Raw genomic sequence first — 23,184 nt, 5'->3', positions numbered from 1 at the left:
TACTTAGTACTGCCAACTGTTTTAGGATGCTAAAATAAAAATATTTACAATCCAAGAATACTTTAAAATTATTCTTGTAAAAGAAAGATGTTCCATTGTTTTTGGTTATTCATCATAAAAAAATGCTGTGAAAAGCAAACTGCATGACATTTCAAGGTGATCATTTAAATTAAGTTTTGCCAAGGTATTAGAACATATGAAATGAATGATAGAACCATTGTAAAGGCATTAAACAGTCATTGGACTTTTAATTAAGTGCAGAAAACCCACATAGTGTCTCATATAAAGGAGTGTTCAGAAAATGCTGGGTTAGTTTAAATGATCAAGTTAATTTTGATGCTCTTAACCTACTAACATAATGTTTTTTTCACTTAGTGAGTAAGCTACTATCAGATACGTTAGACATTGTGAACTGGCCCTCAGTGCTCCCGGATTGTGAGAGGCAGTTGGACATCCCCCGAGGGTTCCTGAATTGGAGAAGGGTGCAGGCTGGCCTGAGAGATCCCCCCCCCCCCCCCCCGCCATGCACGAATTTCGTGCACCGGGCCTCTAGTCTATATTATAAAAGTCCTGTGGCTGTAATACCGTAACACCGTAACAACCAATGACTGGACGGGGAACCATGAGGAACCGGGTGGGTGGTGGCGGTGGCTGGAGTGAAGCAGCCCAGGTCCCGGGTGCTTGGAGGCGAGCAGGCGGGTGGGGCGGTGGGTGGGTGGGCGGGGCCGTGTGATTTTGCGCACTGGTCTTCTAGTAATAATAAAATGAAAATAAGGGTTGTTGGCAAGGATGTGGAGAATTGGAGCCTTCATACATTGTTGATGGAAATGTAAAATAGTTTAGATGTTATGGCAAACATTTGGGTGGTTCTACCAAAAGCTAAGCATAGAATTACCCTATGACCCATCAGTTCTACTCTTAGGAGTATGCCCAATAGAACTGAAAACAGGTGTTCAAACAAAAACTTGTACACAAACGTTTATAGCAGAATTATTTATAATAGCCAAAAATTGGAAACAATTTACATGTCCATTAGCTGATGAATGGATAAGTAAAATGTAGTATATGCATACAATAGAATATTATTCAGCCATAAAAAGAAGTGAAGTACTGATGCTTGCTGTAAGATGGATAAATCTTAATAGCATTAGGTTAAAGAAACCAGACACAAAAAGCCACATATGGTATGATTCCATTTATATGAAATGTATAGAATAGGCAAATCCATAGAGACAGAAAGCAGATTAATGGTTGTCAGGGTCTGGGAGAGTAACTGCTTAATTGGTGTGGGTTTTCTTTTTGGGATGTTCTGGAATTAGACAGTGATGATAGTTGCACAACATTATGAAGGTACGGGAAGTTACTGAATTGTACGGTTTAAAATGGTCAAGTTAATGTTATATGAATTTTAGCTCAGTAAAAGAAGAATAATTAGTATGATTATAATCCTTTTCTTAGTAAAATATTGCCAAAGTAAAAATTTTAAAATCAAAGGAAACTTTCAACATTGGTATTTTATGCTTAGAAAAATTATAAAATTACATTTGTTGAAATATATATGAAGTCAAATAAACATTCTTTCAGGTTTTTGTTTTGGGCCTCATTCAAAGGAGTTTTGCTAGGTACAAAGAACCTTAGAATAAAGCACTACAGCTCTTTCTTCCTGTCACGCTGGAAAGATGGCATCCCTCGAGGAAGGCACTGGCTGCACCACCAAGTCTTAGCTCCACCCCCTGCACAGCAGGGAAGGGCAAAGGCGGGTCTGGAGATTTAGCCATGAAGCAAGTGCAGCTAGATGGCTTCCTGGCATTAAAGATAATCAAACATAATCAAGAAGGACAAGGACTGCTTTGGGGTCTGGTTGTAGAAGATCGGCTTGAAATTACCAACTGCTTACCTTTCCCCCAGCACACAGAAGGTGATGCTGACTTTGACAAAGTCCAATATCAGATGGAAATGATGCAGAGCCTTCATCATGTCAACGTTGACCATCTCCACGGGGGCTGGTATTAGTCTCCACATACTATGGCTGGTTTGTCACCCAGGTGGTCCTGGATTCTTAGTTCAGTTATCAGCGTGCCTTTGAAGAATCTGTCCTCATTTGCGATCCCATAAAAACTGCCCAACGGTCTCTCTCACTGAAGGCATGCAAGACTAACTCCTAAACTGATGGAAATCTGTAAAGAGAAGGGTTTTCTTCCTGAAGCACTGAAATAGGAAAGTATTATTTTTGAACACAAATTTGAAGAAGTACTGATTATAATTAACAATTCACATCTGATCAATATCCTAATGTGGGAACTTGAGAAGTCAGCTGTAGCAGGTAAACATGAATTTCTCAGCCTTACTAGCAGCAATCGTTTGGGAAAGAATCTACAGTTGCTGATGTACAGAGTGGATGAAATGAGCCAAGATATAGTTAAGTATAACACATACGTGAGGAACACAAGTAAACTGCAGCAGCAGAGCCCCTGCTTCAGTAGCGCTAGAGTTGAGGAGAACCCCCACTTGCTGAGGAGGATCTGTCTGTGTTCTTCGTGAAATCTGTTAGAAGAAAAATTGTTTATAGATGATGTTAACACTATGGTTCCATATAGGCCTGCTATTTCTAAAGATCAAACATTATTTAATGTTTATTATAATGTTTATTATAGTAAATTTATTTGTCTATTCAATGCAGAACATGTAGGCAGTCTTGAGAGTAGTATTTATTTTCCAAACTATGTTCCACAGAATACTAGTACCTGGAAATGTTGGTAGAAGCTCTGTTTTGGAAGGAGGCGGGTTCCATGGTCAGTGTATTTAGGAAAGGATGTTTGCCGCCTGTTGGAGTTCCATAGTGTACCTTAGCCTGTTCAGGGCTTTGAGACATAGTCTAGAAATCTGTTTGACTTAGCATTTCCAAATTTTGGGGAGGGGGAAGCGACCGCATAGCTATTAATATCTTATATAACATCAGTTGGGAGACATTGTCTTAGAGCACTATAAATTTGTACACATTCCTGCATATAAAGTTATAGTTATAATCACATTTACATCTGGGGAGATAGCACAGTATACACTTAGTTATTCTTTAACTTATATCCTTTATAATCTGGGCAAAAACAGTATATTTATTTCTATTTGAAAATGGTTCTGGCCCTGGCCGGCTTGGCTCGGTGGATAGAGCGTTGGCCTGCGGACTGAAGGGTCCCGGGTTCGATTGTGGTCAAGGGCATGTGCCTTGGTTGTGGGCACATCCCCGGTGGGGGGTGTGCAGGAGGCAGCTGATCGATGTTTCTCTCTCATCGATGTTTCTAGCTCTCTATCCCTCTCCCTTCCTCTCTGTAAAAAAAATCAATAAAATATTGGTTCTGTTTTGTGATTGCTTATTTCTAAGGGTTCAAATCCAGTAGCTCTAAGGGTGATGTGGATTGTTGTTGGCAAAGCTATAGACATCTAGTTAGGTATTGCTTTGGTGATATTCTTGAATTTTGTATTTTCAAAATATTTGTAACAATCTCTTGTATTTCACTTTGCTTAGAATCATCTATTTCAAGAAAGGATGGGTGGTGGGCAGAGAAAGGTGGAATGGGGCTGTCAGGAAAAGGTTTCACAAAGGATAGAGAGGAAGGTTGAGCTGAATCTTGAAGGTGAGTGTCTGAGTATTTGCACTGAGCATCTAGAGGCAGTTTGGTGTGGCTTGAGGTAGTATGCAAGCAAGAGGCCAGCCAGTGAGAAAGCTGTAGAATCAGGTCAAGGAGCTTCAGTGTTACTTTCAGAAATATTTTTAGGATAACAGAAACTGCTAACTCAGTACCACTATTTTTGTTTGATCAGATCTTTTAAAAAGTGGTCACATTTAATAGATACCAGAGATATCTAGAATTGAGGGATTCTGAAGCGTGGAATTTTATGTGAGATTATGGTTTGTCTTTTTTTTTTTTTTTTTTAATGACATGGGTCTTACCATGTCACTATATTGACAACTGAAGCTATGTTGGTAGTTTTTTATTTTAAGAACAACACCCTTCCTGAAGGATCTTTCAGTTCTTTCTTCTTCCTTCCCTTTTCCTTAGTTGTGCCCCCTTTCTAACCACCCCACCTTTACTGACGTCTGACTTTCACAAGGTATTGTTGTCACTGCTGTAGGGGCATCTTTAAAGAATTTGTGAGTTAGAAGTAAAGGAAGGTAGGAAACTGGGAAGAAGATACAATGGTTTAGTAGCTGATTTTCCCATACTCATTTATAAGGAGCCCCTGTTCTGTATCATGAGCCAATGTTGCTTGATTTTTTTCCCTACTCATTTTTTAAAATTTCAAGTCTTTAACAATTAGATATTTCTTTGAGCTAAAGTTAGCAAATAATTCTGGAAGCAGTCATGTGTGAAGTCTAAGCAGATGTTTACTTTCTGTTCCCCATGGATTCTTCACTCTTCATATTTAAAAAATGTTGAAGTCTCTCCTACTGTACAAAGCTAAACAATCTGAAAATACCTCTCTGAGTTCTCAGTGCTCCTCTATTTATAGCCAGGTGGTTTCTCCTCACCATTAACTATCAAGGACAGCTAGCTTTTGTTACCATCTGATTTTATTTCTACTTTCAGTGTAGTTCAAAAAATATTTCATGAATGCCCACCACATGACTGGCCTTGCCTTGTTCTCTGTGCAATAAGTAACAATAAACAAGACAGATGTGATATCTATACTCATAGAATTTATCATTTCAGTGGAGAAAAACTGTTCTTTCATAGCTTCCTAAATATCTCCAACAGAGGCTGAAAATCCAATAGACAATTCTCTCAACACTTGAAATAGTCATCTGTTCTCCCTTCTGAGAGGAAGGAAACCCTTCTTGGTTTTTATAACAATACTAGAGGCCTGGTGCACGACATTCATGCACTGGGGTGGCGGGGGGGGGGGGGGGCCTCAGCCCAGCCTGCGCCTGGGCCCCCTTGGAGTCCGGGGCCCCTCGGGGCCTTTAGGGCTGTCTTGGAGGCAGGAGAGGCTCCCGCCACTGCTGCTGCGCTTGCCAGCTTATGGCTGAACAGTGCTCGCCCTGTGGGGAGCACACTGACCACCAGGGGGGAAGCTCCCGCGTTGAGCGTCTGCCCCCTGGTGGTCAATGTGATCCATCATAGCGACCGGTCATTTTGCCATTTGGTTGATTTGCATATTAGCCTTTTATTATATAGGATCCTCTCTTGGGAGAAGGAGGCTTCTCCTTCTCTGAGCACACATACTGAGTCTTTATGTGATCCTTTTTTTCTTAAATGTCTCTTTTTCCCAATGTTTTATTTCCTAAAAGAGCTCTCCACTAATTGCCTTTCTCATCTCTTCATGAAAAACACATCCTGAGTAATCTTCTATCTGTCCTGATGACTCTTCATTTTTTTTGCCTCCAGTTGAGTTCTCTCATATCCAAGCCCACCATCGATATGCACCCATGAACATCTCAAACTCATCATATCTGATTCTAAAATCAACATTGATCCTCATCTCAAAGCTGTAATGCTTTTCCTTGTCTCTAAATTGTACCACTATCTGTTGAGTTGCTTGTACCATCCTGGATCATTAGGCATTAGCATATCAGTTACTGAGTCCTATTGAATCTGCCCTGTCCTCTTTTTAGTCACCACCTCCTTTCTGTTCTTACTGCCATTACCCATATCAGGTACTATCTTCCCTCCCCCTCTTTCTTTTAGACTTACTGAACTCATTGCTTCCAGAGTTAGCCTGGGCCTATGGTCCCAATCTTCTAGGACATATATTGATTACCTAAATCTTTTTTGTCATGGAACCCGTGCTCTGAACAACTTTTGACTTCTGGATTATTTGAGAACTTAAAAATATAACTAAAAGGAGTTAGTGATATTGACCACACTTTTAATATGGAATGACCATTCAGTTTACCAAATAGTTAGTATAAGCATATATCTATATGTGAAAACATTAGGATATGTGTAAAAAAGATAAAGAATATAAGAAATAACTTGTTAAATTTCAAATGAGTGGTATATATAATTGCTATAGGGATTTGGAAGAATGAGAGCTTATGGATGAATGGAAAGGAACAAAGGAAGTAAAGAGCAAGCAAGGAGTAGTGGAGGATGAGGGGTAGCTAATAGGGAGGAAGAGATAATGTAAGGTAAGTAGTAAAGATCCATGAAATTGAAGTTAGTGAGAGTTAAAAAAAAACAAATGAGTTTTCTACAGATGGTATGACTTAATAATATACATGGTTTGGTTGTTATGTTGGTGAAAACAAAGTCTTGATTTCATTCTGCTATAGTCCTTAATTTTACTTAATTTAGTGACTGAACTGTGGTCTTAACTCTGGCTAGTCATTTTGTAGTTACCTTCTTGATCAAACAGGTGATTGGGCAATAGATTGTATTTGTGACCCGAACAAACACATCCTTTGACACCAAAAAAAGACACACACAAAAAAGACAAAAAAACCAAAAACAACTAAAAATATGTGCCCTCATGATTTTTTGTTGTACATGTATTTTAACTATGTGGTTTTCTCTCAGTATTCTGAAATTCTCAGCCTCATTTTTAAAAAATCTTTTATTTTGGTGATCTCTTTATGGATAAACAATCTTAACTAAACTTCTTTAATTTCAATATTGTCAATTTCAGAGATGATTAATGTGTATAACTTATACTATTCCAAATACCTATGTTCATTTTTTAGAATTCACTCAAGTCTTAGTATATGTTGTATAAATGTCATCTTAGTACATCTTTTTAAGTTTTCTCTCTGAGTTTTCAGAAATTATATTTTTTCTTCATGACCTTTTCAAGTTGGTCATATTAAGAATTGACATATAGAAACTCCTTTTAGCCCTAACCGGTTTGGCTCAGTGGATAGAGTGTTGGCCTGCGGACTGAAAGGTCCCAGGTTCGATTCCGATGAAGGGCATGTACCTTGGTTGCGGGCACATCCCCAGTAGGGGGTATGCAGGAGGCAGCTGATTGATGTTTCTCTCTCATCTATGTTTCTAACTATCTATCCCTCTCCCTTCCTCTCTGTAAAAAATTAATAAAATATATTTTACAAAAACATAAACAAAACTCATTTTAATATAAAATAATTCTTATTTTTGAAATGGAAATTGTAAGGCCACTAAGATTTTTTCTGAGTATTTTATTCAAAATACTTGTAACATAATATTCCAGAGCAGTGGTTTTTAAACTTTTTTGACTGATTTATTATTGCTTTGGCTCTCTCTCTTGCTTAAAACCTGTGATGTGGACTGGTGTTTTAGATTATTTTCTATTTTAGTTTAGTTTAGGTAATCTCACTTGTTTTGGGAGTGGAGAATGCTGGCTGCAACTCACTAAACTGATTTAATAATCCACTAAAGGGTTATAAGCTGCAATTTGAAAAATAATATCTTCGAGTAAATTTTTACAGAAATTAATTTTTAAAAATGCAGAACAGTATAAGGTAGCAAATAAAAATTATAATTTGTTCCTCTGGGTAACTTCTGTTGACATTTTAGAAATATTAAAGAAATATATGCATAATAAGAATTCAAAAAATACAGAAAGATTTAAAATGAAAAATAAGAAATCTCTATCTTCCTTAATCTGGTTCTTCTGCAGAAAAGCAACTACTATAAATGACTTCTTATGATCTTACCAAAGTTTTTAGTCATATGCCAGCACATATATATCTTTAAAAAATACCTAGAGCCCTGACTGGTTTGGCTCAGTGGATAGAACGTCAGCCTGCGGACTGAAATGTCCCAGGTTCGATTCCAGTCAAGGGCATGTACCTTGGTTGCGGCACATCCCCATTGGGGGGTGTGCAGGAGGCAGCTGATTGATGTTTCTCTCTCATCGATGTTTCTAGCTCTCTATCCCTCTCCCTTTCTCTCTGTAAAGAATCAATAAAATATATTTTTTTAAAAATCTAGAAATGCTATGATATCTTACTGATCTTTCCACATCTATAATAATAAAAGCGTAATATGCTAATTAGACTGGACATCCTTTTGGACGCATCCTTCCTTCCGGACAAAGCCGCAGTGGGCGGGGGCTGGGGCTAAGGCCCTTGCACGAATTTCGTGCATCGGCCCTCTAGTTAACAATATAATATCTTCTTCCCTATAGCATTATTTTTAATGGCTATAGAATATGCCACTGTGGAGATGGACCTTAATTTATTCAACCAGTTTTCTATTGATACCACTTGATACTATTAAGCTTAAAACATTTTTCCAATCTGGCCCACCAGTGTGGCTCAGTGGTTGAGCGTCAGTCTATGAACCAGGTCACATGCCCAGGTTGCTGGCTGATTCTCAGTAGGGGGCATGCAGGAGGCAGCCAATTAATGATTCATTCTCATTATTGATGTTTCTATCTCTCTCTCTGTCTCCCTTCCTTTCTGAAATAAAAAATATATTTAAAAACATTTTCCCAATCTGATAGATGAAAAATATATTTCCATTGCTTCAAATTACATTCTTTAAGTAAGGTAGTAATATTTTCTTTATATATATATATATATATATTTTTTTTTCTACAGAGAAGAAGGGAGAGGGATAGAGAGTTAGAAACATCGATGAGAGAGAAACATCAATCAGCTGCCTCCTGCACACCCCCTACTAGGGATGTGCCCACAGCCAAGGTACATGCTCTTGACCGGAATCGAACCTGGGACCCTTCAGTCCGCAGGCCGACGCTCTATCCACTGAGCCAAACCAGTTAGGGTGGATAGTAATATTTTCATATAACTTTTGACTATTTTAATTTATATTTGTGAAATGTCCTATTGAAGTATTTTTCTTTTTTAAAAATGATTCTTACAAGCTCCATAAATCAAGTAAATTAGCCCTTTAATGTCTGACAGTTTGGTGGTGTTTTTCCAAGTTTGTTGTTAGCCTTAAGACTTCGTTTAGGATATATTTTCTATACAAGATAACTTTGTAGTCAAAGATATGACCTTTTGCCCTAGCCGGTTTAGCTCAGTGGATAGAGCATCGGCCTGCAGACTGAAGGGTACCGGGTTCGATTTCCGTCAAGGACATGTACATCTGGGTTGCAGGCTTGATCCCTGGCATCAGTCAGGGCTTGTATGGGAGGCAACCAATCCATGTGCCTCTCTCATATCTATGTTTCTCTCTCTGTCTCTTCCCCTCCCTTCCACTCTCTCTAAAAATCAATGGAAAAATATCTCGGGTGAGGATTAACAAAGATACCTTTTCCTTGTGACTTTTACTTAAAAGCAGGTGTTTAGGTGTATTGAAGAATGTGACCAGGACTTATGTGAGAGGATTACATTTCAAAGAGGAGAGTCATTTTATATGTATTTTTCAAACTGCCTTAAAAAGACATTAAATTTCAAAGCTCTAAGATCATTCAAAGAAAGCTTATTTATTTAATTTTTAAATTAAATGTATTTGGGTGACATTATTGGTTAATAAAATTATATAGATTTCAAGTATAGAAGTCTATGATACATCATCTGTATATTGTGTTTTGTGCCAGCACCCAAAGTCAAATCTTTAGACACTGCCCCCTTACCCTTTACTATGACCCAATCCCTTCCTTCTGTTAACCGCCATCCTGTTGTCTGTGTCTATGACTTTTTGTTTGTTTGTTTGTTCATTTGTTGCTTTCAGTTTCATATCCCACATATGAGTGAAATCATATGGTTCTTGACTTTTTCTGTCTGACTTATTTCGCTTAACATGGGAAGTTTACTTTAAAGTTAATGCTATTTTTGCATATGTGCTCTGCTAAACACAAAATTATGGAAAGTTAAAGTATTATGAATTAGTTTTCATTATTATAGTGATTTCTAGTTTTTTTTTCCTAATCATTGTCTAACATTTACAGAAAAGCTGCATGTCACACTGAAGCTCTTTTTAAAAAATTAAAGTTAACACTCTTAGTGGAAATATTTAGCTTTTATTGATTAAATCTAGTAGATGTTTAATAGAAAAGAAATCATTTATTTCATTGTGGAAACTCACTCCCTTCTGTATTTTCTTATAATGTATATATAAAGGTTTCTTAGCAGATTAGGAACGAAGTGGATTTTCTGCTTAATGGAAACAATGCAGTAGACATTTCCTGGATTGTATTTTGGTCAGATCATAAAGTAACTTTTCTTGTTACTATGGTTAAAATTCCTATGAGGTCTTCAGGAACTATAAATGATTAATTTATTTAAGCCTTGACTTCACTGTGTTTATCTTCTGTAGCAGCATAGTGATGTGAAACACGTTCAGTTATTGGCACTGGTAATTTAGCAATTAATAATTAATCAAAATCCTTAGGTTTGAATTGTAAATGTTAGTTCCTTGTAGTTTCAGGGCTGGGGTGTGAGACCATAATTCCAGTCATTCTTAAGAGTGGAGCATCCAACATGTACTAGACAAGTTCCTTCAGAAAGCAAAGCCCTTACCTCTCCCTGTAGATTCTCCAGCATGGTGTGTGTGTGTGATGGTCTAGGTGTGTGTGTGTTTGTGTGTGTGTCATGGTCTAGGGGTGTGTGTGCGTGTATGTGTGATGGTCTGTGTGTGTATGTGTGATGGTCTAGGGGTGTGGGTGTGGGTGTGAATTCCAGGGCTACTTGTTTGCCTGTTTTTACTAAAGAAAATGTCAACTGTATATTTTAGAAATAAAAGTTATAATGGTCTGGATTAGGTGTAAAACCAAATAGCTTACTACTTTATTTTGCTTAATCAATTACCAGCTTCAAGTTATTATTCAGACTTATTAAATTCCTTGAACATTCTTAATCTTGTTTGAACATTTCTTATATATAAAAGATAACCACAGTTTTGAAATTAACATTCTTTCAATGTGGAATATCATTTCACCAACATATTTACATAAAAGCCATATTTCATGTACTATTGCTTTCATTTTCTCATTCAACAAAACTTGTTGAGTGCTTGCTTTGCAGGTCCTGTGCTAGGTGGTTTTATAAATATTCATCTGGAAAGAAAAAAAGATGTGCTCTATTACCTAGTGATAGACATCTGCCATAGCAAATTTAGAATAAAGTAAGGATTTCATTTGATATTTGCTCCTACAAGATGAATGGTGAAGGAGTTTTTAGAATTAGTGTATTCATGACGTGATGAGAATAACCTGCTCTAGTATACTTTCTTGCTGGTTGAGGCTCTATGATTCTCATTTTCCTCTTCATTAGAAGCATCTCCTTTGACTTTTCAGACTAGGTTATTTCTATTGTATGTCATATTCTGTATTTTTCTTAGTAACCTCATCATAATTATAATTTTAAAATTATTTGTTTAATCTGTCTCCTCTTTGATCTCCCTGTGCCTGGAATATGCTGGGCACTCAAATGTTGATTAATACATTTTGACCTTTTTAAAAAAAAAATCATTGTTACCTGCTGGGTATTTTCTTTTCCTCCCTCCCCTCCCTCCCTCCTTCCCTCCTTCCCTCCCTTCCTCCCTTCTCCCCCCTCCCTCCCCCCAATCTTTCTTTCCTGGGTATTTTCTATCACACTTCTGCCTCATCCTACAGGCTACAGTATGTGGATATACCCTAACTCAAACTCAGGTCTCTGAGTTCTAGGGCAAGGCCTTATGGGAGATAATGGGCAGAATTCTGTGCAGTGGAGACCTTGGGAGCTTATTCATGATGAATTACATAGGGTGTATCCTTAAGGTGAAGGCCACAACATATGCTAGGTATGATATTCCCCTTTGTCAGAGCAAAACTCATTGGTCCTTAACTCGTATCTTATACACCTGCCTCATTTTTGGTTAAAATGTTAGGGTTACTAAGCAGTTTTATCTTGAGTTTCAGCCTACTTCCCCCCTAAAAAGTTATTTGTAGGAAAAATGGATTTAGCCTTTGGGGTGGATGGTTTAGAATGTTGTTTTTTTTTGGTTTGGTGCCCTGATCAGGAATTGAATCCGTGACCTTTTGGTGCATTGGATGACACTGAACCAACTGAGCCTCATTGGCCAGGGTGGTTTTGAGTGTTCTGTTTAAGTTTTAACTTTGAAGTCATTTAAGATTTTGGAATGGGAGAGCTAACATGATCAGACATTTTATTTTAGCAAGATAATTTGATATCAATATAGGATGTTTTAGAAGAGATAGGAGATAGATCTCATTAATTCTGCAGCATTTGTTGAACACCTACCAGATGTCTGGCTTGTACAAGACAGTGGAAATGTAGAGATGGCAGACATAACGCCTGCACTCTAGGACCTTACAATCTATTAGGGAAGATAAATAATTAAACTTTGTCATAAATTTATGCAGTTAGTGGCAATGTTAAGGGAAATACAGTATGGATGGAAATACAGAAGAGACACATCCATTTCTGACTAGGAGTTTCAGGGAAGGTGTCTTAGAAGTAGTAATAAATTAGTCCTATTTAAAATATTTTTCTTTTTTAATTACACTTTACATTCAGTATTATTTTGTATTAGTTTCAGGCATACAGCATAGTATTTAGACAGTCATATTTTATAAAGTGTTCTCTCCAGTATTTCCAGTATCCACCTGATACCACACATAGTTATTACAATATTGACTATATTCATGGTGCTGTACTTTACATCTTCATGACTATTTTGTAACTACCAATTTGTACTCCTTAATCCCTTCACCTCTTTCTCTCAGTCCCCCAACCTCTCTCCCCTCTGGCAACTACCTGTCTGTTCTCTGTGTCTATGAGTCTGTTTCAATTCTGTTTGTTCATTAATTTTGTTCTTTAGATTCCACATATAATAAAATCATATGTCATACAACTATTAAGTCAGGACTCAAACTCAGGTCTCTGAGTTCTAAAACCTGTACTTTTTGCATTAAACCTGCTACCTCATTGTCACATCTACTGGGTGACAATGGGGAACATAGACCTGCTTGAAAATTATGACTCTGTACTTAAACAGTATCACTAAAGTAAAATAAAGCAAAAAATGTAAGGCCACTTTGAACCACGACTGGGTTACTGTTTTATAGACCCCTTTTCAGGGTATGAGTGCCATCTGCTGGAAGGTTATAATGTATTATTATGTGCTTGTAAAGACTAGCTTCCAAAAGGCCTGTCACAAGTGTGGAAAAAAAAAAGTGTCAGGTTTCAAAATGCTAATTCTTAAGTTTCAGTTTAGGAATACTAGGGAATTTCAGTTTAGGAATATTGGGGAATTTTGTAGTTAAGTAAATCTCTTTACCATAAAATACACTGCTTCATTTATTTTCATTTTTGGTGGTATGGGTGGCATAGGGTTTTTAAAAAAATTATATGCTCAGTGCTTTCTTAAATGGATCATAGTTTTACTTGTAACAGATCTAATAAAAATAGAAAATTTGATTTACTTCGAGATAAGTGAGTTATTGAAGTATAAGAGGACTCTCCATTCAGATACCCTAGAAAAGGAATCTGGAACCCATGAGGACATCAGAGAACAGAAAATGGGGATGAAAATGGAGGAAAATGTGCAGATAATTATACAAATGGATTCTGTAAATGTTAATCTATTACAAGGCTCCCCAAATTCAGTCAGGATCCTAAATAGTGCTTTAGAGGAAAAAGTTTAGGATTGTAACTTTATTTATTTATTTATTTATTTATTTATTTATTTATTTTAATATATATTTTATTGATTTTTGCACAGAGAGAAAGGGAGAGAGACAGAGAGTCAGAAATATCGATGAGAGAGAAACATCGATCAGCTGCCTCCTGCACAATCCCCACTGGGGATGTGCCCGCAACCCAGGTACATGCCCTTGACCGGAATCGAACCTGGAACCCTTGAGTCCGCAGGCCGACGCTCTATCCACTGAGCCAAACCGGTTTTGGCTGTAACTTTAGATTATTATTATATATTCAGGACAGTGAAAATTAGACACTTTTTATAGTCAGTTAAATACCCTGAATGGGGAATCAGATAAAACTTTGGCATGTTCACTGTACATTCTTCCTTAGGCTCCTCTGGGATCACATTAGTACTCTGTGAATATCTGGCACAGGAAATGTTGTCATTTAGTGTGGGATTGTTCAAGGAAAATGATGCTATACTTAACTCCTGTTTAGATGTGATTAAAACATATTTATAGTTGTATGATGTCATGTTGAACAAATATTTGTGTGACAAGAGATTAAAGTCCATTGGTGAAATAAAGAATTAAGGAAAGTAGCAGTCTAATCATCTCCTTTCTTGGTGTAACTGCCTGAGAAGCTGTGATAGTGCAATGATATATTATCTCAGCAGGTAAATTTCTGGAGAGAAAGGGCTATCTTTTGGGGTGTGTGTGTAAATTATAAGAGTAATGCTCATTGTAGAAAACTTGTAAAATAGGAAAACAGAAAGATCACACATAATCCCACCACTCAGGTAACTATATTAATGTCTTATTAAATTTCCTATTTTATAAACATTTATATTTTGTTGTCTTTTTATATTACATCACAAAATTATAGCCCAAGTCTTTTCTAATGGATCTGAAAACTTCCTCAGCGTATATATTTGAGGCTACAATATGTGGTTATACCATAATTTACTTAACAGTTTTCTTATTATTGAACCATGTATATTGTTTACTGTTTTTGTTTCTTCAGTAAATAGTGGTAAAGGAATTTACTTTTTAATTTTTTTGTTTTAGTAAATAGGGATAAGGACTCTAATTTTATGTGGAAGTTGTTTAGGGCCTAACATTTTATGAGTACACCAGCCTTGAAAGTAACCAGTGATTGGATTAATATCCACTTTAGTTCCTCAGGTGTGTTCCTCTTGGTCCCCTCTTCCTGTATATAATTTTCTTTAGGATTTTGTAGCATTTATTGGATTCACAGCCCTTTCAGGAAATGCCCTCATAGTACCCAGGTTTCAGTTTCTACACCAGGTTAAATATCTCACCCTGAGCTACTTAGAGCTCTGTTTCTGCTCTTTACTTCACACCATCAAATTTATGAGAGACAGTAGAACAGTGGTTACCAGCGGCTGGGAAAAGGGAGATGTTTAAGGTACAAAGTTTCAGTTTGAGATAATGAAAAAATTTTGGAGAAAGGATAGAAAGGCTAGTGATGGTTGCACGAAGTGTCAATGTACTTAAATGCTACTGAAGCATATACTCAAAAATGGTTAAAATGGTAAATTTTATGTTACGTATATTTTACCACAATAAAAAAAAAAAGGTGACCTAGAAATACCATGCAGCTGGAAGAACTAGAAAGATTTCTAGTACTAATATTTTACTGATATTGAGAGATTTCCAAGATTAAGTAAAAAAGGTAAAATGCTATCTTGTGTGTAAATAAGGCAGGCAAAAAAATATATTTATATATTGTTTGGATAAAGAAACACAGGAAGGATTAGCAAACAATTAATAAAAATTGTTATCTAGGACAGCGATTTTCCACCAGTGTGCTGCAGAAATTTTAAAACATGCAGTACCTGACTATTTAGTCAGGGGCACTGACTCTTTTCCCTTAGATTGTCAAATAAAAGAAAATGACAACAGCCAACACAACAGTAGGCACCTGGTGTGAATGAATCAAAATTATACCTATTTTTTTGTCAGATCAACAAAAAAATACACCTTTTGGTGTGCCACAGATTTTTATTAGTGTATGTGTATCATGAGATGAAAAAGGTTGAAAATTGCTAATCTAGGAGGCAGGAGGGACTGAGGTCACTGGGAGCAGAAGTGGTAATGAGACATCTCAATCTGTCCTTTTATATAATTTTGAGTTTTGAACCATGTAAATGTATTACCTATTCACGATAATGTCTACACATGGGGCTTAAGGTAGACTCACTGTAAAGGTATCAACAAATTATAATTATAGAAAACATAATTTTCTAGAGGTATTGATTACATGTTGCTCCATGTGATAGCCTCTCTCCCAGACATGTGGGGTTTAGGCTCTGTGCTAATATTTGGTGTTTTAATAGCCTGGTTTAGATGCAGAAGTGAGTTTCAACTTCCCTTCCATTGCAGGCAGCAAAGAGAACATATTTTGGGTAGAGACTTAATAAAGTCAAACTGTCTTAGTTGACCAATGCCAAGGAGTCAGAAAGAAAGGGAGACTAGTCGTGCCCAGAGCAAGGCCTCTTACCAGGATCCAAGTACTGCAAGTGGGGTCATTAAACATGCATAGTACTCTACCGAGTCTGGGAGCCAAAAATATTCAAAAGCAGAAAACTGAGTAAACTCTGCATCCCTCCAAAATGTCACTGTCTTTGATTCAATCATCAGTTAGGAGCATTTTATGTTTAACATTTGCATCTGAAGCAAGAAGTAGGGTTGCTTAACATTTCTTAGGCAGTGGAAACAGAAATAGAAGCTGATAGCTGAACCAACATCCATCTAATTACCCCTGTCTCCCTCCCCACCAAGGGAGGACTATTAGGTCTTCCTTGGTCATTTCTCTTCCAGTTCCTTTTCCCCACTTAGATCCACAGGAAATACAGAGACTAGCTGTAAAAAGTGGATGGCTGGCTAGGTGCAACCCAGCCTATCCCAGCTATTACCTCTTAGCTGTGTTCCAGGGCACGTGTGTTGGAGGGAGAACCCAGGGAGTCATATTCGGGAATCCTGTTCAGATCATAGATGATAGGTCACTTTCCAGCAAGGTTGTCAAGGTGTAGGTGAAGAGAAAGAGCTGAGGTGCAGAGCCAAAATGAGAGAATTGAGGAACTAGGAAATCTATCATTGAAAGTAGTAAAGAATTAGGCAACTGGGAAATAGTCTATAAAAGTTCCCTAGGGTGGAGTTTAGAAGATTTTTTTTTACATGTTTCCAGCACAGGCACTTAAGGTATGCTTTACTCATTTAAAGTTACTAGAATGGGCCGAAACCGGTTTGGCTCAGTGGATAGAGCGTCGGGACTGTGGACTGAAGGGTCCCAGGTTCGATTCCAGTCAAGGGCATGTACCTGGGTTGCGGGCAGGCACATCCCCAGTGGGAGATGCGTAGGAGGCAGCTGATCGATGTTTCTCTCTCATCGATGTTTCTAACTCTCTATCTCTCTCCCTGCCTCTATGTAAAAAATCAATAAAAATATATATTTAAAAAAAATAAAGTTACTAGAATGGATAAGCAGTTTATTTTTTTCTGCCTCGTTGATCTGTCTGTATGTTTTCCTCACAACGTTCTGGGCTTTGAAGACACAAACTTCAGCCATAGTGGAAAAAGCATGGACTTAGGAACCAGGCAGATCTGTTTAAAAGCAAATCTCTTCTCTTTCTAGGTGTTTGGTTTTGGTCAAGGTGTTTTTATTACACTGAACATCAGGTTTTCTGTGCATCATAGGGTTGTTATAAAAGATTAAATGAGAGAAAACATTTATGTATAGTCATCTTGCACATAGAAAGTATTCAATAGAAGTTTTGTTCTCCCTTTTTTGTATCTTCCATAGAGTTTTAGATTTAAAAGGCATTCAATATATTATTCAAATTGAGTATGTTTCTCTGTACCTGTTAAATCTGAACACTAGTTAAGGATAGTCTGAGACAGGCATATTTATCGGGCTCTTACTTTGAGCAGCTAATGTTATTGTTGTTAAATATTTAATGAAGCATCTGCCTCTTATATATGTGCCAATGCTAACTTTTCACTTGCTGGTTTGGTCTGTCTTTCCTTGTCATTATCGGAGTCCATCTTGAAGCTTCTATTTTGTGAAGTCCTATTCCTTTGCTCTATTTATAGGACCATTTCACACCAATTTTTATCAGTGGGTATGAGAGTCATTCCCTTATACTCACTACTTTTCTAAAAACTGAAGGACTACACGCTCTACACATGGATGAGTGAAGGACTTGTTAAATTATCTTTCCTTCTTTTGTCAAATATTTATTGAGTATATTCTGCCTAGGGTGGATATAAACAATGTTAATACACAATTCCTGCCTCTCAAGAAGCTTTTCTTATTGTAAAAAAAATGCACATATCAAAATATATTTAATTATTTCGTGATATGATAATACTTTTGTTTACTATTTCACATTTTACCATTTTAAAATGGCCTCATTTAAAAAACACACACACACACACACACACACAGAAAATGGATTGGAAAGATATGCACCAAGATGTTGACAGAGCTTATCTCTGGGTAATGGTATTTTTGAGTGGTATTTTTTCTTTTATTTTGCTTATCTGGATTGTCTAAACGTGCAAAAATTGCATTTTGAAGTTATAAATTCATCATTCTCCCCTCCTTGTTAACAGAATTGTGACTCATCTCTTCCTCTTGCCTGCAGCTTTTGCGAGAATTGAAGCACCCCAATGTGATCGCATTGCAGAAGGTGTTCCTTTCTCACAGTGACAGGAAGGTGTGGCTGCTGTTTGACTATGCAGAACATGATTTGTGGGTAAGTCTAGAATCACTTTCTTTTTAGAACTTTTATATAGGAACAGAGAAATAAATGGATGCACTACCTATTGCTAATTCACACAAAGGACAACTTGCTTTGTTGATCGTAGTTCAAAACAAACATAATAAATATAAACGAAGATTTAAAAGAATTTGAGCAATACACATGATCATCTTATTTTACTGAGAAGATAGTATTTGTAATAACCAAAAATTTCACTTCCCACAATGCTAATGAGTGGGAGATAGTACTTTTATGCAAGTAATTAATGGTAGTTTACTAATACGTCTAGTGAATTTTACTCTCTTTTGTGGTACACACAGTAGTTCAAATTTAAGGCATTATGTACTTATAAATAGTTTGTTTCCCTTTCTAAGATAAGGTTAACTTCTTTCAGCGTCTTCTCATTTAAAACCGACTCCTCCAAATAGAAGTATGTATGTAGTTTTACAAATATTAGGGGTGTTTTATCAATATATAATGGAAGATAAAAATTCTAATTCCAATTCCAAACTTTTAAAGTTAGGATTCAGGGCATTTAAACATATTATCTGAGGAGCTTCTAAAAGTAAAAAAATTCAAACTTGGCAGTAAGTTCAAATTTTGGATAATAAAATTTTGACTTAATATAGTGTGGTTTGTCATATATGTCAGTTACAAATCTGTTTAGGAATAACTTTAACAACTTATGGGTCTTGAAGTAACTTTCAGAGTTAATGCTATTACTGCAGATATTGATAAGAACCTCCATTCTTTTCCTCCATTCTTTTCATGGATATTCAGTATCCATTTTGGCATGTTATGGACAGGGGTGGGGTAGAGAGGAAGGTGGAGATGGTGGTGTGGGAGGCAAGTAGAATTTCATTCCTGTCACTCAATCTTCTATAATAATAAAAGTGTAATATGCTAATTAGACTGGATGGCTGAACGACCTCCTGGACATCCTTCCAGATGACCTTCCGGACGAAGCCGGGGCTTCGAGGGCTGAGCCCCTTGCATGAATTTCATACATCGGGCCTCAAGTACTTTTTTTTTTTTTTTAATATATTTTATTGATTTTTTACAGAGAGGAAGGGAGAGAGAGATAGAGAGTTAGAAACATCGATGAGAGAGAAACATCGATCAGCTGCCTCCTGCACATCCCCCACTGGGGAAGTGCCCGCAACCCAGGTACATGCCCTTGACCGGAATCGAACCTGGGACCTTTTAGTCCGCAGGCCGACGCTCTATCCACTGAGCCAAACCGGTTTCGGCTCAAGTACTTTTATAATACACAATATGACATGTGGACATAAAAATTGGATTATGATGATCCAATTTATTTATTTAAAAAGTAAATTCCCATTTTTCTCTCCTCCTTTCTTTCCAGTAACTATTAGAAATATCTCCTAATTTCATTATGTGCCAAAAGAAGGTGGAACTTTACAATTCAAATATACATTGCCCTGACCGGTTTGGCTCAGTGGATAGAGTGTCGGCCTACGGACTGAAGGGTCCCAGGTTCGATTCCGGTCAAGGGCATGTACCTTGGTTGCAGGCACATCCCTAATGGGGGGGTGTGCAGGAGGCAGCTGATCGATGGTTCTCTCTTATTGATGTGTCTGACTCTCTATCCCCTTTCCCTTCCTCTCTGTAAAAAAAAATCAATAAAAATATTTTTTTTAAAAAAAGAAAAAAAAACCAAAAAAACAAATATACATGTAGTCAGTGTGATACTCAAATGCACTATGTGCTAACTTTTTATAGAATAGTAAAGATTTACAGTTTTTTTTCTCTTTAATCTTTCATTTTGTCAGTAGAGACTATAACTAGTACTATTTTTAAGTAGGCTTTTAAATATCAACCCTTTTGAACCCTTTGGTCCTATTTAATGAAAATCTTAGTGATTTCTGTAAATCTAGTCATTATACCCCATTAAAACTGTCACATTCACCCCCAATATCAATTCCATTTTATTGGTTGGCCTTGTTATTCAAATTATTGTTCTTTGTGTCATTATTGGCCTTTAATAAGTATTTTTTAAAATATAGAGAACTTATTACAGTCTTATTTATCTATTATTGACATAGACAAAGACTATGTATTATTACAGTATTTTTTTTATTTTTAGCATATTATTAAGTTTCACCGTGCATCAAAAGCAAATAAAAAGCCCATGCAGTTGCCAAGATCTATGGTTAAATCATTACTTTATCAGATTCTTGATGGTATCCATTACCTCCATGCAAATTGGGTGCTTCACAGAGATCTGGTAAGTATGTTTATTTAAAATTAATATGTTTTCCCCCTTTCTTTTAAAAGATATACTTTTTTCTTGCTACAATTACGATAAACATTAATTATAGAAAATTTTGAAAATAAGCAGAAAGGAAGAAAAGAAAAACCATTCATAAACCTATGATAAAAATTTACCATTATTAACATTTGGTGTATGTTCTTCCATTATATGCATAGCTATAAAATATCAGTGTGATTTTCAACAAGCGATTGGTATAATGTTAATGGGATAGTCATATGTGAAAAAAGTACCTTTTGATCCATTTTGTGTTTTTTTTATTATTGCTCATCATTAGTAAAAACATTAATAATTAAAAACTAAATTCTCATTTTTTTCTTATGAACTAAACTGAAATAATGACATTTCATCCAGTAAATTGAATGTTGTTATTGATATTCACAATTAATAAATGAATAAATCTCAAAGGTGGAATGCATTTATTAGGCTAATTAGCCACAATTCGAATGTTTGATTTTACTTTTGTATTCAGTACACATAAAGCAAACACTTATTATGTCATTTTTAATTTATGTTGTTCTTGAAAAGACAATGGGAACTGAATAATTGTAATACCCATGAGTTTATAATTGGAAGTTTTATTTTGCCCCCCACAAAAGTCAATTCATGATAATTTATTTCTTAGGCTTTTGGAGATGCTAGGTATATGGTAGGTATAAATCTAGGTCAACTCAGTTTTAATTGAGGATAAGTACTTATTATAGAAAGGAATAAATACTAGTCCACAAGGAGACCTAGTTAGGACCCCTTGCTACTTTGTCAGTCAGTCAGTCAGTCAGGCCTGTTCATCTGACTTGACCATTCAGACACATTGTACCTCAATTTTAAACTGAAAGGTTCAAAGACTTTCACATAGCCACTTTACTATTAACCATGAGTCAGCATGGTTTTGATTCTTGGGTATGTGAGGTTGTTCTTAGATTAAAGACCTCCTACATGAATGGTTTTAGATTTTAACTTGTAATAATGTAATCTATGTGAGTTATATTTTTGAGGTCACAATCATTTTTGAATCATCAATCAGAATCTTTTATTGACGATTAACTAATTTCAACTCATTTCCTTTTTTCACAAAATTGTATTCAGGCATACCTTGGCAATATTGCGGGTTTGGTTCCAGACCACCGCAATAAAGTGAATGTTGCAATATAATGAGTTTTTGTTGTTGTTTCCCCAGTGCATATAAAAGTTATGTTTATACTATAGTCTGTTAAGTGTGCAATAGCATTATGACTAAAGAAAAATGTATATACCTTAGTTTAAAGTATTTCATTGCTAAAAATGTTGTTCATCATCTTAAGCCTTCAGTGAGTCCTAAATCTTTTTACTGGTAGAGGGTCTTGCCTCAGTGTTGATGGCTGCTGACTGATCAGAGTAGTGGTTGCTGAAGGTTGGGGTGGTTGTGGCAATTTTTAAAAATAAGACAAAAATGAAGTTTGCTGCATTGACTCGCTCCTTCTTTCACACATGATTTCTCTAGCATGTGATGCTGTTTGATAGCATTTTACCTACAGTAGATCTTCTTTCAAAATTGGAGTCAGTCCTACCAAACATTGAAGCTGCTTTATCAATTAAGTTTAATCTTTCATTTTATCAGTAGAGAATATAACTAGTAGAGAATATAACTATTCTAAACTCTCTTTGTCATTTCAACAATCATAATTGGATCTTCACCAGGAGTAGATTCCATCTCAAGAAACACTTTCTTTGTTAATCGATATGAAGCAACTCCTTATCCATTAAAATTTTATTATGAGGTTATAGCAATTTAGTCATATCTTTAGGCTCCACTTCTAGTTCTCTTCCTTAGTTCTACCATATCTGCAGTTACTTCCACCACAACTTGGTTGTTTGGCACAGGAGGCCTAGTTTTTGATGTATCTTGGCTTTCAACATGCCTTCCTCACTAAACTTAATCATTTCTAGCTATTGATTAAAGTGAAAGACATGCAAGTCTTTCTTTCATTTTAACTCTTAGAGGCCATTGTAAGGTTATTAATTGGCCTAATTTAAGTATTGTGTCGCAGGGAATAAGGAGGCTGAGGAGAGAGAGAGAGAGAGAGAGAAAGGGAAATGGTCTGTAGGTAGAGCAGTCAAAACACAACATTTATCAATTAAGTTTGCCATCTCATATGGGAATGGTTTGTGGTGCCCTCCCCCAACTTATAATAGTAACATCTAAGATCACTGATCACAGATTGCCATAACAAATCTATACTAATAATAGAGGAATATGCAAATTGTCCAGGGCGCCATCACAGTAACAGTAATGACCGAATAGCAGGCTGCATGGGGCAACAAGGCCAGCAAGGGGGTTAGTGAGGGATGACCAAACGACTGAACAACAGGCTGCGTGGGGCGACCAGACCAGCAGGGGGGTTAGTGAGGGATGACCAAACGACCACAGCAGGCTGCGTGGGGCGACCAGGCCAGCAGGGGGGTTAGTGAGGGATGACCAAATGACTGAACAGCAGGCTGCGTGGGGCGACCAGGCTGGTATGGGGGGCAGTTGGGGACGACCAGGCTGGTAGGGGGGAAGTTGGGGGTGGTCAGGCCGGCAGGGGGGGGGCAGTTAGG

General features: G+C 36.8%; 1 protein-coding gene and 1 pseudogene across 6 annotated transcripts in view; both read left to right on the top strand.

Annotated features, from left to right (window-relative positions):
* CDK19 (cyclin dependent kinase 19) overlaps window positions 1-23,184 on the top strand; it is a 117,355-nt gene that overhangs the window by 45,125 nt on the left and 49,046 nt on the right. For all 6 annotated transcript variants that reach the window (XM_014451769.2, XM_006084353.3, XM_014451774.2 and 3 more), the window contains 2 exons: window positions 18,198-18,308; window positions 20,422-20,562. In XM_014451769.2, coding sequence (XP_014307255.1) covers window positions 18,198-18,308; window positions 20,422-20,562 — 252 coding nt within the window. The remainder of the gene's footprint in view (window positions 1-18,197; window positions 18,309-20,421; window positions 20,563-23,184) is intronic.
* LOC102430895 lies at window positions 1,680-2,541 on the top strand (annotated as a pseudogene).

The sequence above is a fragment of the Myotis lucifugus genome, unplaced genomic scaffold (assembly GCF_000147115.1).
Source record: "Myotis lucifugus unplaced genomic scaffold, Myoluc2.0 scaffold_11, whole genome shotgun sequence".
Taxonomy (NCBI): Eukaryota; Metazoa; Chordata; class Mammalia; order Chiroptera; family Vespertilionidae; genus Myotis; species Myotis lucifugus.
This window is presented reverse-complemented; position numbering and strand designations above follow the sequence as displayed.